Source organism: Marmota flaviventris, chromosome 4 (assembly GCF_047511675.1).
Source record: "Marmota flaviventris isolate mMarFla1 chromosome 4, mMarFla1.hap1, whole genome shotgun sequence".
In the NCBI taxonomy this organism is placed as follows: Eukaryota; Metazoa; Chordata; class Mammalia; order Rodentia; family Sciuridae; genus Marmota; species Marmota flaviventris.
The window spans coordinates 67,578,430-67,597,848 of NC_092501.1; the positions used below are offsets into that span (position 1 = coordinate 67,578,430).

Genomic DNA, 19,419 nt, shown 5'->3' on the forward strand with positions numbered 1-19,419 from the left:
GACACAATGATTATATTTCCAATTTTATAGATGAGGGAAATTAAAAGAGGTTAACATGCCCATATTTTACAGCTAGTAAAGTAAGGGAACTAGAATTTGAAATCAGAGGTGGCTGGTACCAAAATCTGACAACATTCTGCCTCTCTCTGAACCAAAGGTAAAAGGAATATGAAAAAAAAGAATACCTAAAGGATATCAATTGATAAGTATAAAATAAATTCAATATTATTTTCTCTATTATTTAAAAAATATGTTTCTTTCTTTTTTTTTTTTCCAGAGGATTATAATGATCTAAATTTCAGTTATTCAAGCTGAAGTTTTCCTATAGGATGGGCAGCTCTCTTTCTGAATCCCACTATCACCCTGTGACACCTCTTTCTCCCTGCTCCCTCTCCCAAGAACTGCAAGGATATGCAATTGTGCACCTATGTGTACAGAAGCTGGGGTTCTCCTATGACCAGAGGTTCTAAATTTTAGCTTGTATCAAAACATCTGGTGAAATTGTTAAAACTCAACACCTAAAGTTTCTGATTTAGCAGCCTGGAAAAGAAGCAGAGAATCTGTATAATTTCTAAGCAAGCCAATATACCACCATCTGCACTCTATTCTTGACCTAATGATATAGATTGATATTCTAAGCTCAGTGTCCTAGAGATTCTGCCTCAAAGTAACTTGGAGAAAAGGGATTTTTTATTATAAGGATATTATAGTTTTAGGAAATTGAAGACATTTCTGAATATTTTGTTTTCCTCTCAATTTTATTATTTTTTCACTCTATCATTTTTTTCTCAATTCTTTTAGGGGACAGGGTTTACATTGTTCTTCTTAAAATACTTAAGCTGAATAATTTGCTCATTTATTGTCAACTCTTCAGCTTCATTTAAACAATACACAATTTTCAGTATATCTTAATGTATATATTAGTAATTGTAAAAATTCTCAGGATTCAATGATCACCACTTATTTGGGAGGTAATCTTGGACATTATTTATGTTTGAGAATGCATTTTTTTTCACGTTTAAACCTCATTTTTTCAACAAACTTATTAATGCTAACAGAGGAAAAAATAATCTATTAGGGTAAGTTGCTAGTTCCTATAAGTTAAGGCAAACTATGAATCATAATAAGTTATTTTAAAACATTATTTCTCCCAAATTTCCAGAAATTGATAGAAACATTTACCTAGAAAATTTCTTTATTTTCCTTACTGTAATTTTTTTTCATTTATTTATAAAATTAAAAATAGTGCAGCCATGTTAATGACATAATCAAACAGTACTTAATGATTTTAGGTACAATATCTTCCTTCCATTTACTCTCACTTCCAGACCCAGTATCCAAATATACTCATGCTTTGCTATTTCCAATTTTAACTTCTGATGATTATTAATATAATTAGACATGTTGTAATTTTTTCTTTTTCTTTCTTCACTTCTTACCATATGACATTTATTAACAAGAAACAATATAGTTGAGAAATGTAATTAACACTTCTCATTCCTTCCCTCTTGACTTTGCTGTTATTTTTGGTTTTCCTTTTGTTTATTTAACTTTAAGTAAGACAATTAAAACTCCACTGCTTATTTCACCAACTGTAGATGTTATTTGGAGAGGATTTTAATTTACATGGCTAATTACCAAAACTAAAACTTTCATGGATTAGTACCTTGACAGCTCTACAGAAACAAGGAGAGTAAAGGTGGTCAGATGGGACACCTCAATATTGCAGGGTTGTTTTTTTTCCACACTTACCACTCTATAGAAAAACTCACATTTTACTTTTTAAAATTGCAAATAGGAAACTTAGGTATTTCAAATAGTCAGAAACTATTTGGGATTTCTGGGTATATTCTGACCATAGGAAGCAGATTAGGACTACAGAAAATACTCAGAATTGAAATCCTTTCTCAGAGTCTGAGTAATGCCACACTTCTGAAAAGATGCCATATACTTCATTAGCTTAACTGGGAATAAAGGAGCTTAACTATAAATTGACTTTGGCTGATAAAAATATATTCCTTTAACATAGAACTAGGAACAGTTGGCTAATACTTAATTCTTATTTCAAACATACATATTTTGATGAGGCTTAGACTTTTTCAGTTTAGGAATGAATACAAGTAATATATGTGAAGAGAACCAACCATTGGGAAGTTATGTGTGTGTGTATGTGTGTGTCCACGCATAAAAGAGAGAAAGATGAAGAAAGTGTGCATGAGGGAAATGAAGCAGGGATAAGTTTAGTGAGTGTTTTGTTTGTATGAAAGAAACAACAATTAGTTGGGTGTAATGAAGTTACTTGGATATTGATTTGATATTTTCATGTTTCTGAATTCACAGTTAGAGAATAGAATATTAGTTAAGTTGCTCCTACCAATAGTTGATTGTTTTCAGAAAAGTATGGTTAGTCTTTAGAAAGCGTGCTAGTGAACTTGAAAACCCCTAAGATTTATATAGTATCTAAATTATTGGTCAATAATCATCCTTAATTGTGATTATTCTCATGAAAATAAGTATTGCACATGATAGTTTAATATCAGTATTCTTTTTAGCATTTCAACAGTATGCATTTATACTGAGAATTGAAACTATTGCTTTTGCAAGACATAAATGATGGATTTCAATGTTCTGTCACTTGAAAAGAAATAATATGAAATATCATTGAAGTATTTCCTCAGAATGTGAAGTTGTCAGATACTAAGAGAGATTTTTATTTTCCTTTAGAATTACCACTTACATATTGGGGCCCAGGGTTGCAAAAATTTAAAGTGGTGTTTCCCAAAATATGTTCTAAAGATATTAGTTCAAAGAGATGTTAATAAATGGCAATTGTACACAAAATGCCATGTCTTTAGGGAGTCATTACACAAATTAGCATACTTAAGTCTCTGAGAAGAGATGAGAGGTGGGAGGGAAAGGGAGAGAAAAGGGAAATTGCATGGAAATGGAAGGAGACCCTCAGGGTTATACAAAAGAACATACAAGAGGAAATGAGGGGAAAGGGAAAAATAATACAAGGGGGAGAAATGAAGGTCAGTAGAGGGGGTAGAGAGAGAAGAGGGGAGGGGAGGGGAGGGGAGGGGGGACAGTAGAGGATAGGAAAGGTAGCAGAACACGACAGTCACTAGTATGGCAATATGTAAATCAATGGATGTGTAATTGATGTGATTCTGCAATCTGTATATGGGCTAAAAATGGGAGTTCATAACCCACTTGAAGCAAAGTGTGAAAGATGATATATCAAGAACTATGTAATGTTTTGAACAACCAACAATAAAAAAAAAAGTCTCTGAGAAGATCTTCCTTGCTTTAGATCAACTTTTTAACACTTTATTTATTACCATGATTCCCAAATTGATCTGTACAAAAATATTTTCATTTATCCAACATATATATTATTGCTTTTTCATTCTTCATTTTTTTCCAACATACAGATTATTCATATAGGAGTTAGTAAATTGTGTGTCACTTACTTCCTTTTTAAAATAAAGTTTTATTGAAACATTTATGCCCACTTGTGGCTTTTATGCCATAATGGAGGAGATGAGAGACTGCAACATAAACTTATGGCTGACAAAGTGTATATATATTGCTTATCTGATTCTTTTCCAATAGGAAAAACTTTTTACAAGTGTTGATAGCAAAATAAAATACCACTGGACATCAAATTGGGAAACACCAGCTTACAATACCTATTATAAATTTTGAAGACCATTATAAATTAAGTACTTATAACTACATAATATATAACTAATTTTTTCATTGTTATTTATGTATTTTTAAATTTGTTCTATTTATACATGATAGCAGAATGCATTTCAATTCGTTGTCCACAAATGGAGCACAACTTTTCATTTCTCTGGTTGTACATGATGTAGATTTGCACCACATGTGCATTCATACACATATCTAGGTAATGATATTTATCTTATTCCACCATCTTCCTACCCCCATATCCCCTCCACTTCCCTCCCTCCCCTTTGCCCTATCAAAGATTCTCCATTCTCCCCATGCCACTGCCCACTTCGTCATTATGTGTCAACATCCACTTTTCAGAGAGAACATCCAGGCTTTGGTTTTTTGGGATTAGCTTACTTTGCTTAGCATGATATTCTCCAACTCCATCTGCAAATGCCATAATTTTATTCTATTTTAATGTTGAGTAATATTCCATTGTGTATATGTACTACAGTTTCTTTATCCATTCATCTATTGAAGTGCATCTAGATTGCTTCCACAGTTTAGCAATAGTGAATTTTTAAGTCCTTAGGGTATAGACAGAGGAGTGGGATAGCTGGGTCAAATATTGGTTCCATTCCAAGCAGGACTCTCCATACTGCTTTCCATACTGGTTTCACCAATTTGCAGTCCCACCACGAATTTATAAGTTACTTTTTCTCTACATACTCACCAACACTTATTGTTGCTTTTATTTATAACTGCCATTCTGACCAGAATGAGATGAAATCTTAGAGTAGTTTTGATTTACATTTCTCTAATTACTAGAGACGTTGAACATTTTTTCATATATTGTTATATTTGTTGATTGATTGTATATCTTTTTCTGAGAAGTGTCAGCTCAGCTCCTTAGTGCATTTATTGATTGTTTTTGTGTGTGTGTGTGTGTTTGTGTGTGTATGTGTGTCTGTTAAGTTTTTTGAGTTCTTTATGGACATCAAATTGGGAAACACCAGCTTACAATATCCATTATAAATTTTGAAGACCATTATAAATTAAGTACTTACAACTACATAATATATAACTAATTTTTTCATTGGCGATTACTGTCTATCTGATGTGCGTGTGGCAAAAATTTCCTCCCAAAATGTAGGCTCTATCTTCACCTCATTGATTGTTCTTTTGCTGAGAACAAGCTTTTTAGTTTGAATCCATTCCATTCCTTGATCCTTGATTTTATTTCTTGCGCTTTATGAGTTTTATTAAGGAAGTTGAGGGCCTAATCCAACATGATGAAGATTTGGGCCTACTTTTTCTTCTGGTAGATGTAGCCTCCCTTGTCTAATTTCTAGGTCCTTGATACACTTTGAGTTGAGTTTTGTGCATGGTGAGAGATAGGGAATTAGTTTTATTTTGCTGCATACGGATTTCCAGTTTTCCCAGCACCATTTGTTGAAGAGGAAATCTTTTCTCCAATATATATTTTTGGTGCCTTTGTCTGGAATGAGGTAAATGTTTTTTATGTGGGTTTATCTTTGTGTAATCTATTCTGTACCATTGGTCTAAAGTCTACTTTGATGTCTATACCTGCTATTAACTAATTTTAATAATATAAAACTCAAATAATGTGACTTTGATACGTATCAATGTCAATTCTTTTGAAACTATTAGAATGCAGGTGAACTAATTAATGCATATTTTTGAAGTTTATCAAATTAATGTAATTTATATAAAAATGTAAAGAAATATTTAGGATGGAGACAATATAAACATTTCAAATATTTTCTAAAGCAGAAAGAAAAACTTCATATCAGAACATTTTATAGCCTTCATCTTAAAAAACACAACCTCTATAAAATTTAAGGATGTATTATAATCATCTTTTCTCATTTTCCCCATATCAAATTCTATGTACAGATTACTATGTCTTTTCATTTTTAATTTTCAGGCACCTTGCTTCCTCTTCACATTCAAAGTTAAGTATTGTAAGGTCTAAAACCATGAGTCCTAACATATATTTTAATTACTAGATCAGATGCTCTATAGGTGGCCAGACTAAGATGTCAATTCTTTTGAAAGTATTAGAATGCAGCTGAACTAATTTCTGAATTTTTTTCTAGGAAGAACTGAACCCCATTGTTGTTACTCCACCAATCCAAGCCATTGATCAGGACCGGAATATTCAGCCACCATCAGATAGGCCCGGCATCCTCTATTCCATCCTTGTTGGTGCGTATTTCTAATGTTTTATATTATCAGTAATCACTGTAGAATTATGATGAAATACTTTCAAACCAAAGAAAATCCTTTTAATGATAAAGTTTCTTATATTGAAATTGATTGTTGCATTTATATATAAAAATTTAGATGTAATAATATAAAAGTCTTTCTTCTTCATAGTTTTAGAAAAATATATTAAAAAATTTATAATACTTTTACAAATGGAGCAAAATAAGTCGTTAACACATTGGTAGTTTTATCCATCACATCTCATAAAGTGTTCTTTAGGAATTTTTTTTAAAAATCAAAGGAAATCATATTTTTTGTTCTACTTATATATTGCCATTGATTGGACACTATATAGGATTCTGATAAAATACAACTGAATTAAATAATGACAATTTTGGAGACATATGGGAGAAGGAATAAGATCATGAGTAGCCTAAGGGTTTATGATGCATTATATGCTTGACAATTTTTCTTGGAAAAATTCCACAAAAGGTGTCCTAATTCATATATATATATATATATATATATATATATATATATATTGCTAATTTTGCAAAAAAGAAAAAAATGATAATTTGATTATGCTATTCTTAAACTTCTTTTGATAAACTATGCATGTTGCTGATTTACATGGTTCTTAGGTTTTAGAGGAAAAGATGCATTAAAGATGAACCACACATCTCTTAAGAAGGCCTGCTTTTAAATTGTGCTTGGAAAATAACTTCAGTGGAGTTCAATACTCCCTTTAAATTTTATTGTCCCCTGGACTCACAGCATGTGTGCTTATGTTCATGCACAACGACCAGTAGAAATTAGACAGATTCTATACTATTATACCATGTTGTGCTTAAAAATTCTATCTGTAAATAAATTCAAGTAATTCTGTTAAAATCTTTTAGTATTTATTTCTTACAAATGTAAGACTCTTTTAAGTTTATAGAGGTTTTTATATAGATAACAGGAAATAATGTTTATTTCATTAATTGAAGGCTTGGTAATATCGCGATCAATATGCTAAATGCAGTACACTCAGAGATGAGAGATAAAATGTTCTAGGTTAGGAAGAGGAGGAATTTGAGGATAGTAAGATGTCAAAAAGTAAATTAAAACACATTGCCTCATGGTAATATAAATATAATTTGAACCACGTATCCTGTGGTTTCACGAGAAGGCAGTATTGAACATTTCTAAAAGGATTGTTTTGGAAAAGTCATTTCAGCAGAAAAATTCTGGTTTCCAGTTGAAAATGGAAGAAAAATATCTAGGTAAATTGTTTAGCATATGCAAAAGATAAAGGACAAATTTTAAAAATAGACTAAGAGAACAATTCTATTTAAAGTGGACTATCATTGAATGGCATTCAAAGATTTTTTCAGTTTAAAAAATTACATTTGTATTGTGTTTCAGAAAATCAGCATCCAGTCTATGATGTAAGGCAGTTCACTATACAATACGCATAGAAATACACAATAGAGCACAATACACAATAGAGAAAAAAGTTAATGCTCAATGTGTAGTAGTTGGTGATGTTATTATCATCAGAAAAAAAGCATATTATCTAAATCATATCAAACTCATGAGTAGAAGCACACAAACAAAAAACACTTACCTGATCAAAGAGTATTTCCTTAGGTCTGCTTTCATTTAGTATGTAAAAACCCTTGATTTTTCTTAAGTCCTTTCAAATAATTGTGAGCATATGTCTTCCTCATGGCTAGCCCTTGGTTACCATGTAGAGGGCTCCTGTCCTGCTTCAAGACCTTATAGATAGTTTCTGTATACTAGATGTGAAGATACAGATGTTGACGTCTGATAAGGTCATGTAAGAATAATTGTTGGCCTTACTATCATTAAAATCAATGGTGGAATTATTACCACTGAAATTGATCACTGCAATCTAAGTCAACTTTGCCACCTTGGTTTGTTATTTTCTATGGTGTGTTTAATGACATTTTGTGCAAAATAAACAATGCAAGGATGTGATTCGTAGGGCTAATCAAAGTGATAGATATTAGAATAATAATTTATAATTACTCCTTGCTTTAAAAATTGGGTCTTAAAAATTTTTTCTCCTAATAAGTTGAATTTTTTAAGGGGTAAGTGAAACTCTGATTGACACCCAATCAATGGCCTTATCCAGCCTAACTATTAGGATGATTGGAATATATACTGCAGGAAGAAATTTTACAAAAAACAAAACAAAACAAACTCTAATGATAAATACAGATTTTCTGAATGAACTATAAATTTCCATAAAGCAAACATAAATTTAGATGGGCTGGACTGGATTTTTTTGGGTATTTATGATTTCAAAAACATCAAATTATAAATTTAAGAAAATTCCTCACTATTGTTTTACTCAGTACTATACATTAAAGTCACTATGGTTATGAGATTGGATGATAATTTTTAGTCATTTAAGGATATATTTCATATATATTCAGCATAAATAGTCAAGTAAAGATCTCTGAAAATTTACTGCTCACTACCATTTGAATGAATGTTCCACAAACATCCCTACATATAGACTTGGTCCCTTGTGTTGTAGTTGGAGGTTCTGTGGACTCCTAAGAACTTCATAGGGTTGTTCCTAGGCCATAAGTATGTCCTTCAAAGTTACTGTTACCATTAATTTCTTCCTCTTTCTGCTTCCTGGATCAAGATCTGAGCACTGGCTCTGACTTGGTCAGGCAACACTATCATCTACTATCCTCATTAGGGGCCTAAACCTGGGGTCATCCAACATTGGACTTAAACCTCTGAAATTGTAAGCTAAGGTTATTTCCTTTTGGAGACTCAACATGGTGGCGGGCAGGGAGGCAGCGCTTTCAGTACCTCCTCAGCCACACAGACAGAGAGACACATCAGAACGTTCGGATTCTACCTGCTGAGAAACTCCCAGCAAAATTCAGCTGAAGTGAGACCTAGCTGGGGAATTTGGGATTATTTGAGACGACAGCTTGCTCAGGACGGGTGAATCTTGGCCACCCTGTGCAGAGGTCCTGGCTGCCGCCGCTGCCTGGCAACCAGCGCAGAAGGAGGCGTTTCAGCACTGCCAGATACTGTGTGCAGCATAGAGACCCTATGAAGAGGTTGCTAACCAAGCCTTCATGAAACAGCGGACCAGAACTGAAACCGAGACTGGAACAGACCAGAGACAGGCAAAACCCACCCCTCCCATTGGACACTCCGGCAAGGAGTCTGGGGCCCGCCATAGCAGAGAGCTGACGTCACCAGAGTTCTGTGGACGGGATCCCTTCCCAGTGGAATCGGCTTTAGCAGGTGTGTGACTCCCATCCCCACCAGATACATACAGCTGGGAAACCTCAAAAATCTCGCCCCAGAGCTCCGTGGGTGGAACTGTAGGGGCCAAGGGAAGCAGAGGGGACTCCCGACCCCCAAGTCCCCTTACCACCAGCGGTGACTCCCAAGGCCTTAGCTGCCAGCTCCCGGGGGTGTGGCCACAGAAGGGATCCAGACAAATTAAACTGACTGTGTGAGCGGGGCCTGGCTGTCTGGCAGGAGGAAGGGGGGGAGGGGCCGGAGAAGAGAAATGGCTCTGGACTAACAGGATTGGAGAGATGCCCAGTAGGGGAAGAGAAGCCTGCTGACACATAGAGGGCAGAAGCTCAGCTCAGAGGGCACAGCTCCGCCTACTGGAAGAGAAGAAAATAGAACTCTAAGACTTCATTTATCTTTTTTTTTCTTCCCCTTTTCAATTTTTATTGTTCTTTCCATTCTCCTTTATTCTACCCAACTTTCTCTCCCTCTTTCTCTCTAAGGACTCCTTCCTTCCCCTTCCCCCTAATTTTCATCCAAAGCATTACGACTTTCATTACGTGTAATTTTCTAAATGCAAATAGGTGAATGTTCTGAGGCTGTCTATAGGGCTCCTAAGTACCTAGCTATTACCAAATACCCTGATCCATTCACCTGTTAATATCCCCTTTCAGTAGAGCAATCTTCCAAAGTAACCAAGACATACTAACCTTCATAACATCATAGCACCCAACCTAAGCATAAAGTCCTAAGACCAAACAAAAGATCACTATATGCCTACAGAATCCGTAAGCCTTTTATGAATCGAATGAATCAGCATTAAATTAAAATAAAGCTCAACATCTCTAGACATAGTCAACCACCACAAAGGAGAGACCACAGAGATATACAAAACCAAAACAAATTTATAGGAGAAAACAGAAACACAGTGCCGCAGTCTGGCTGGGCACAAAATCACGAGCCACTCAAGCAGGAACAAACTTTATTTTTCGAAACTGCTGCCAATGCCCCGTAAGCTCCCGGGAAGATTGCCTATCAATGCACGTGGCGTTCTCCCGGCTCCCCGGAACCCAAGAGGAAGTTCCTCCTCCGGAATTCCCTCCTACTGCACTTCCCCAACCAATGGGAACTCTCCAGGAGTCCCATAGCAGGCCGAGGTGGACAGCAGGAGTCCAATATCCATATGAATGCAAATCTTAACATAATCATATCATCTCAATGGCTTGCTGGCATCACCTTTCAACCAAAAACGCCATGCATCATATTACTTGGCTGTGGCTCTTAGCAACACAGCAGTTAAACAGAGTTGGAAAGTAACGTGAGCACCATGAAAAAAACAAGGGAAAAAAGGATTACAAACAATGCAGGACAACTTAAATTTACAGGAGAAACCTAGAGGCATCAGAAAAATGGACAGAGAAAGAATTCAAGTCATACCTGACTCAGATGGATTGGAATCTTAAAGAAGTCATTAGACAGCAAGTCCAAACAATGAAAGAATACTTTGAAAATGAATTACATAAGCAGATTCAAGAAGCAAAAAATGAACTCTATCAGGAGATAGAGATTTTTAAAAAATCAAACAGTAATCTTAGAAATGCAGGAAACCATAAACCAAATCAAAAACTCAAATGAGAATATTACAAACAGACTAGATGAAATAGAAGTCAGAACATCAGATAATGAAGACAAAGTTTATCAACTCGAAAAGAGTATAGTCAACGCAGAAAGGCTGGTAAGAAACCATGAGCAAAACGTCCAAGAGATATGGGATGTCATAAAAAAAAAACAAACTTAAGAGTCATTGGGATAGAAGAAGGTATAGAGGTCCAAACCAAAGGAATGAGCAATCTGTTAAATGAAATAATCTTAGAAAACTTTCCAGAAATGAAAGATGGAATGGATTGCCAAATTCTGGAAGCCTACATGACCCCAAACATACAAAACCATAATAGACCAACTCCAAGAAACATTATTATGAAGAAATCCAACATACAGAACAAGGAGAGAATATTAAAAGCTACAAGAGAAAGGACGCAGATTAAATTCAGGGGTATACCAATTAGGTTAACGGCTGATTTTTCATCACAGACTTTGAAAGCGAGAAGATCCTGGAACAATGTATTTCAAACACTGAAAAATAATGGATACCAACCAAGAAAATTGTATCCAGCAAAATTAAGCTTCAGGTTTGACAATGAAATTAAAATATTTCACGATAAACAAAAGTTAAAAGAATTCGCAGCCAGAAAACCAGCACTGCAAAGCATTTTGAGCAAAACACTACAAGAAGAGGAATTGAAAAACAGCACCCAAAACTAACAGTGGGAGGTAACTCAGTAAAGGGGCGGAGGAATAACCAAAGAGGAAAAACAAGCCAAATTAAAATGAATAAATAAATAAACATGACCGGAAGTACAAACCATATATCAATAGTAACCCTAAACGTTAATGGCTTAAACTCACCAATCAAGTGACATAGGCTAGTAACATGTATTAAAAAAACATATCCAACAATATGCTGCCTTCATGAGACTCATCTAACAGGAAAAGACATACACAGGCTAAAGGTGAAAGGTTGGGAAAAATCATACCACTCATATGGTCCTCAGAAGCAAGCAGGAGTGGCCATATTCATATCGAATAAAATCAACTTTGAACCTAAGTTAATCAAAAGGGATAAAGAAGGACACTATATACTGTTAAAAGGAACCATTCACCAACAAGACATAACAATTATCAATATGTATGCACCAAATAATGGTGCTGCAATGTTCATAAAACAAACTCTCCTCAAGATCAAGAATCAAATAGACCACAACACAATAATTATGGGTGACTTCAACACACCGCTCTCACCATTGGACACATCCTCCAAACAAAAGTTGAATAAAGAAACTAAAGAACTCAATAACACAATCAATAACCTAGACTTAACCGACATATATAAAATATATCAACCATCATCAAGTGGATATACGTTCTCAGCAGCACATGGAACCTTCTCAAAGATAGACCATATATTATGCCATAGGGCAACTTTTAGTAAATACAAAGGTGTGGAGATAATACCATGCATCTTATCTGATCATAATGGAATGACACTGGAAATCAATAATAAAAGAAGGAAGGAAAAATCCTGCATCACCTGGAAAATGAACAATATGTTACTGAATGATCCATGGGTTACAGAAGACATAAAGGAAGAAATCAAAAAATTCTTAGAGATAAATGAAAATACAGATACAACATATAGGAATCTATGGGACACAATGAAAGCAGTTTTAAGAGGGAAATTCATTGCCTGGAGTTCATTCCTCAAAAAAAGAAAAAAAAATAAGTGAGCTCACACTTCATCTCAAAATCCTAGAAAAGGAAGAGCAAAACAGCAGCAAATGTAGCAGAGGGCAAGAAATAATTAAAATCAGAGTGGAAATCAACAAAATTGAAACAAAAGAAACCATAGCATAAATTGACAAAACTAAAAGTTGGTTCTTCGAAAAAATAAATAAGATCGACAGACCCTTAGCCATGCTAACGAAGAGAAGAAGAGAGAGAACTCAAATTACTAACATAAGGGATGAAAAAGGCAATATCACAACAGACACTATACAGAAGATAATTAGAAAATATTTTGAAACCCTATATTCCAATAAAATAGAAGATAGTGAAGATATCGATAAAGTTCTTTCTTAAGTCATATGATTTTCCCAGAATGAGTCAGGAAGCTACACACAATTTAAACAGACCAATAAGAAAGGAGGAAATAGAAGAAGCCATCAAAAGACTACCAACCAAGAAAAGCCCTGGACCGGATGGGTATACAGCGGAGTTTTACAAAACCTTTAAAGAAGAGTTAATACCAATACTTTTCAAGTTATTTCAGGAAATAGAAAAAGAAGGAGCTCTTCCAAATTCATTCTATGAGGCCAACATCACCCTGATCCTGAAACCAGACAAAGACACTTCATAGAAAGAAAATTACAGACCAATATCTCTAATGAACCTAGATGCAAAAATCCTCAATAAAATTCTGGCGAGTTGGATACAAAAGCATATCAAAAAAATTGTGCACCATGATCAAGTAGAATTCATCCCTGGGATGCAAGGCTGGTTCAATATACGGAAATCAATAAATGTTATTCACCACATCAATAGACTTAAAGATAAGAACCACATGATCATCTCGATAGACGAAAAAGCATTCAACAAAGTACAGCATCCCTTTATGTGCAAAACACTAGAAAAACTAGGGATAATAGGAACTTACCTCAACATTGTAAAAGTTTTCTATGCTAAGCCTCAGGCTAGCATCATTCTAAATTGAGAAAAACTGAAGGCATTCCCTCTAAAATCTGGAACAAGACAGGGATGCCCTCTATCACCACTTCTATTCAATATAGTTCTCGAAATACTGGCCCGAGCAATTAGACAGACGAAAGAAATTAAAGGCATAAATATAGGAAAAGAAGAACTTAAATTATCACTATTTGTGAATGACATGATTCTATACCTAGCAGACACAAAAGGGTCTACAAAGAAACTACTAGAGCTAATAAATTAATTCAGCAAAGTGGCAGGATATAAAATCAACACACATAAATCAAAGGCATTCCTGTATATCAGCGACAAATTTTCTGAAATGGAAATGAGGACAACCACCCCATTCACAATATCCTCAAAAAAAATAAAATACTTGGAAATCAACCTAACAAAAGAGGTGAAAGATTTATACAATGAAAACTACAGAACCCTAAAGAGAGATATAGAGTAAAATCTTAGAAGATGGAAAAATATACCCTGTTCATGGATAAGCAGAACCAACATCATCAAAATGGCGATTTTACCAAAAGTTCTCTATAGGTTTAATGCAATGCCAATTAAAATCCCAAAGGCGTTTCTTGTAGAAATACGTAAAGCCATCATGAAATTCATATGGAAAAATAAAAGACCCAGAATAGCAAAAGAAATTCTAAGCAGGAAGTGTGAATCAGGCGGTATAGCGATACCAGACTTTAAACTATACTACAGAGCAATAGTAACAAAAACAGCATGGTACTGGTACCAAAACTGGCAGGTGGACCAATGGTACAGAATAGAGGACACAGAGACCAATCCACAAAATTACAGCTATCTTATATTTGACAAAGGTGCTAAATGCATGCAATGGAGAAAAGATAGCATCTTCAACAAATGGTGCTGGGAAACCTGGAAATCCATATGCAACAAAATGAATCTGAATCCCTTTCTCTCGCCATGCATGAAAGTTAACTCAAAATGGACCAAGGAGCTTGATATCAAAACAGAGACTCTGCGCCTGATAGAAGAAAAAGTTGGCTCCGATCTACATACTGTGGGGTCGGGCTCCAAATTCCTTAATAGGACACCCATAGCACAAGAGTTAAAAACCAGAATCAACAAATTGGACTTACTCAAACTAAAAAGTTTTTTCTCAGCAAGAGAAACAATAAGAGAGGAAAATAGGGAGCCTACATCCTGGGAACAAATTTTTACTCCTCACACTTCATATAGAGCCCTAATATCCAGAGTATACAAAGAACTCAAAAAATTAAACAATAAGAAAACAAATAACCCAATTAATAAATGGGCCAAGGACCTGAACAGACACTTCTCAGAGGAGGACATACAAACAATCAACAAGTACATGAAAAAATGCTCACCATCTTTATTAGTTAGAGAAATGCAAATCAAAACCACCCTAAGATACCATCTCACTCCAATAAGATTGGCAGCCATTATGAAGTCAAACAACAACAAGTGCTGGCGAGGATGTGGGGAAAAGGGTACACTTTACATTGCTGGTGGGACTGCAAATTGGTGCAGCCAATTTGGAAAGCAGTATGGAGATTCCTGGGAAAGCTGGGAATGGAACCACCATTTGACCCAGATATTCCCCTTCTTGGACTATTCCCTAAAGACCTTAAAAGAGAGTATTATAGGGATACAGCTACATCGATGTTCATAGCAGCACAATTCACAATAGCTATACTGTGGAACCAATCTAGATGCCCTTCAATAGATGAGTGGATAAAAAAAAAATGTGGCATTTATACACAATGGAGTGCACTAAAAAATGACAAAATCATGGCATTTGCAGGGGAATGGATGGCACTAGAGCAGATTATGCTAAGTGAAGCTAGCCAATCTCTAAAAAACAAATGCCAAATGTCATCTTTGATATAAGGAGAGCAATTAAGAACAGAGCAGGGCGGAAGAGCATGATAAGAAGATTAACATTAAACAGGCACCAGAGGTGGGAGGGAAAGGGAGAGAGAAGGGAAACTGAATGAAAATGGAAGGAGACCCTCATCATTATACAAAATTACATATAAGAGGAAGTAAGGGAAAAGTGGAAAATAAAACAAGGAAGATAAATGAAGTACAGTAGATGGGGTAGAGAGAGAAGATGGGAGGGGAGGGGAGGGGAGGGGGGATAGTAGAGGATAGAAAAGGCAACAGAATACAACAGACACTAGTATGGCAGTATGTAAAAATGTGGATGTGTAACCGATGTGATTCTGCAATCTGTATACAGGGGAAAAATGGGAGTTCATAACCCACTTGAATCAAATGTATGAAATATGATATGTCAAGGGCTATGTAATGTTTTGAACAACTAATAATAAAAAAATAATAAAAATAAAATCATTAAATACAAAAAAGTTATTTCCTTTCATAAGCAGCCTATCTCAGATTTCTTGTCATAGTGACACAAAACCATATCATTCCACAAAAAGAATGAAAAAATGGGAAACACTTAGAAATTCAAATCAACTTTCTCCAAATTTTAGAAATTAAGCAAGGTTTATTGTAACTCAGGAAGTGTGTCTTTAAAAAAGTATAGCTAAGTCTAGTAACAACATAAATTATGAGGCGTTTTTTCAGTTAGATATCACACCTATGCACTGTAGCTTAGCAACCTTAATTTCCAGGGTGGTTTGGTAGCCATTCTAAGAGACAGAATAAAGTCAAAAGTACTTTCAAAGTCTCATTCACCAAGAATCATTATTATGTAAATTATCTGTTGGTTCCCTGGAAGCTTGTTTTAGATCACCCAGGGAAAATTGCCTTCTCCCAGAGAGGTATTTACCAAAAACAATTACAGAAAAGTGTTTTATTTTTGTGGCTGCCTAAGATGATAGATCATAGTTAAGGGAAACAATAGACCAATCAAAAAGCTTTGTACATTATTATTACTGTGTGTATATATGTGAATGCATGACCAATGTGATTCTGCATACTCAGAAAAAGGAGATATTATATCCCATCTGATTCAAATGTATGATATGTCAAGGTCATTGTACTGTCATACGTAACTAATTAAAACAAAACAAAACAAAACTTTGTAGGAAAAGGTAGAGAATTGTGTCCATAGGGGATTCAGCATATTTCTGGGAATTCAGAAGAATAATAGCAAGAATCATACTCTTAAAAAGGCCCTACATTCTATCATTTCTGGCCAACCTTGAGATTCCACAAAAAGTAATATGTAAATGTTAAAATGGGGTTTCATATGGTAAACTTGAGGAAAAATAAACATGTGATCTAACATGCATAAAGAGCTTCTGAGCAAGAATTAGGAAATTCATTTGCTCCATTTGTGTAAAAAATATTATTTTTAACAATTAAAATAATAATTACTGTACCAAAAATATTTTAAAGTAATAATTATTAACTAACTTCAATAGTCATATATCCCAAAGTATATAGACTTTAGAATGTTAATATGAAAATATCAGAATAAAAATAAGCACAACTATAGTAAACTTAAATTAGTAAACTCTGTGGAGTATTAATATGATTTCTAGAGTTGTTACAGAAAACTATTTGTAAATTCTAATTATAAACAAAATTACAAAACCAGAAAAAAATAATACAATGGCCAATACAGAGATAAAAATATTTATGGAATATGTTCTTGATGAAGCCAGACTCTGGACTCATTAGACAAAGATTTCAGTCTCTGATTTTAAATGCAAGAAAAGAGCTAAATAACTTCACTTTTAGCTCAATATGCTTTACTTTTCTTTCTGATGATAATAACACCACCACCTACTACACACTGTGCAAATAACTAAATAAAAGCATCAGAACAATGTCTTGTCAAAGAGGAAATGGCAAAAATAAATTTAATTTATTTAAAATAAAAAGTATTTCTGAAATAAATGTTTCACTAGAGATACTAAGTAGCAAAGTCAAGTAGTAAGAAGAAACAACCAGGAAATGTGAGGAAAGATCAACTGACATTATGAAATCTAAGGAGCAGAAAGAAAAAAGAATGAAGAAAGCTGAAAGTAATCTCAGAAGCCTGTGGGACAGCATTTGTTATAACAAATATGGAAAGTAAGAGTTTAGGAAAGAGCAGAGAGAAAGAATGTATGGATAAATAATGGCCCAAAACTTCATGGATTTGGAAATAATGTTTATCTACACATCCTAGAAGCTCTATAAACTTAAAGTAGGGTATATTGAAAGGGATTGTAGCCAAATACGTAGGTATATCCAAATGAAAATGTCAAGTCACATGAGGAGAAATCTTTATTTTTTAATTAATTAATTTATTTTTTTATTTGTAGCACTGGGAATCAAAGGCAGGACCTTGCATATGCTAGGCAAGGGCTCTACCACTGAGCTATGACCCCAACCCTCAAAACAATCTTGAAAGCCATTTAAAAAAAGAACAATTTTTCATAACAATTCATCTTCAATAACATCAGCAGGGTTTCTCATTAGCATGGATGCCAGACTGCAATAAGATAATACATTTAAAGTGCTGAAAGAAAAAAAAAAATGTCAGCCAATAATTCTATATGGGGCAAATCTATTATTCAAAATTATTTTATTGGACTGGGGTTGTAGTTCAGTGGTAGAGCCCTTGCCTAGCATGTTTGAGGCACTGGGTTCTATCCTCAGCACCACATAAAAATAAATAAATAAAATAATTTTTTTTTTATCCTCAAGATGTTTTATAAACCTTCATGAAGTATTTTCAGTTTTAATTATCATGATTATGGTCTAATGTACACAATACTAATATTGGAAAAGTCAGAAGGAAGATATGGATTTCAATGCTTATATAAAATTGAACAAAGGAAAAAAATGTTCGAAGACACTAAACTTTTCCTACTGTATGTTTCAGATATCACAATTAGCAGAGAAAACCCAGAGTGTTCTTTGCTTGTTTTAACTTATTACATTTGTGTGTTGGTGTGTGGTGTGTGTGTGTGTATTTTTGTGAGTGTGTGTGTGTGTGTGTGTTTTCCCCTGGTATTACAAAGTACACAAGGGACTTCTCTATGTGCTGGTCATTCATATGCTACATCACCTTGCACATAGTTCCTGAGTTACATTTCCTTCATGCATTTCCATTCTCTAGAATGTTGACTAATGAAATAGATTAGCAAGAAATTAGAGGTTATGTTGGGCATATGGACTTGCACATATCAATAATTTAATACAAAAAGAACTGTGATTTTAAAGCCTGGAGAAAAATAATATTAAAATTATCAATATAGTTTTAGTTATCTGAAAGATGTGGCATATGCATTGAATATCAGAGAAATGACATATTCGCACAATGACTCCAAGATTAAGTAACAAAGGTTTATGTGGAGATAACACAGAATTGTGGAGCTATTTGTGGATAATGACATTTTTGATAAATTAAGTTTTGCCTCATTTTTCCAAATGAGATAAATTAAGTGAATATAATGAGAATTTGAAGTTAGACCTGCACTTTTGTTTTTGGAACATGATTTTATATACTAATACCTTAGTTTCTGCCAGATACTCAGCATTCCGGAATAACTGATATGTTTTCATAAATGATAATATGGAGATAAGTTACATATTATAATTGCTTTTGTTCCAGCAAAGGAAATAGTGGGTGTATTCATTAGTGACATTTGACTAATTATTATTCCCTACATATGAACATATTTAAAATTTAGAGAATAATCATATATTTCCATATATCTCCATGGAAACTGGTAGATGGATTCTTAGATTTATATGTGCATCACATTACTAGTTAAGTACTATATATGAAAATTGATATTCTTGGAGGAGAAAGAAAAACATTTCACACAGTGTTGCTTAAGTGCCCCTCTGCAATAGTTTCCTGCACATCTTCCCATACATCAAATATTAAAATCTATGCTCTCTTGGATGTGATTTTGTTAATTAGACAAGTGAACTTGATTTTGTCTTGAA

The 19,419-nt window shown here is 34.3% G+C and overlaps 1 protein-coding gene across 16 annotated transcripts in view; it reads left to right on the plus strand.

The window, feature by feature from the left end:
* Nucleotides 1-19,419, plus strand: part of Pcdh15 (protocadherin related 15) — a 746,672-nt gene that overhangs the window by 380,794 nt on the left and 346,459 nt on the right. For all 16 annotated transcript variants that reach the window (XM_071610757.1, XM_071610756.1, XM_071610753.1 and 13 more), the window contains one exon: nucleotides 5,799-5,907. In XM_071610757.1, the coding sequence (XP_071466858.1) occupies nucleotides 5,799-5,907 (109 nt within the window). The remainder of the gene's footprint in view (nucleotides 1-5,798; nucleotides 5,908-19,419) is intronic.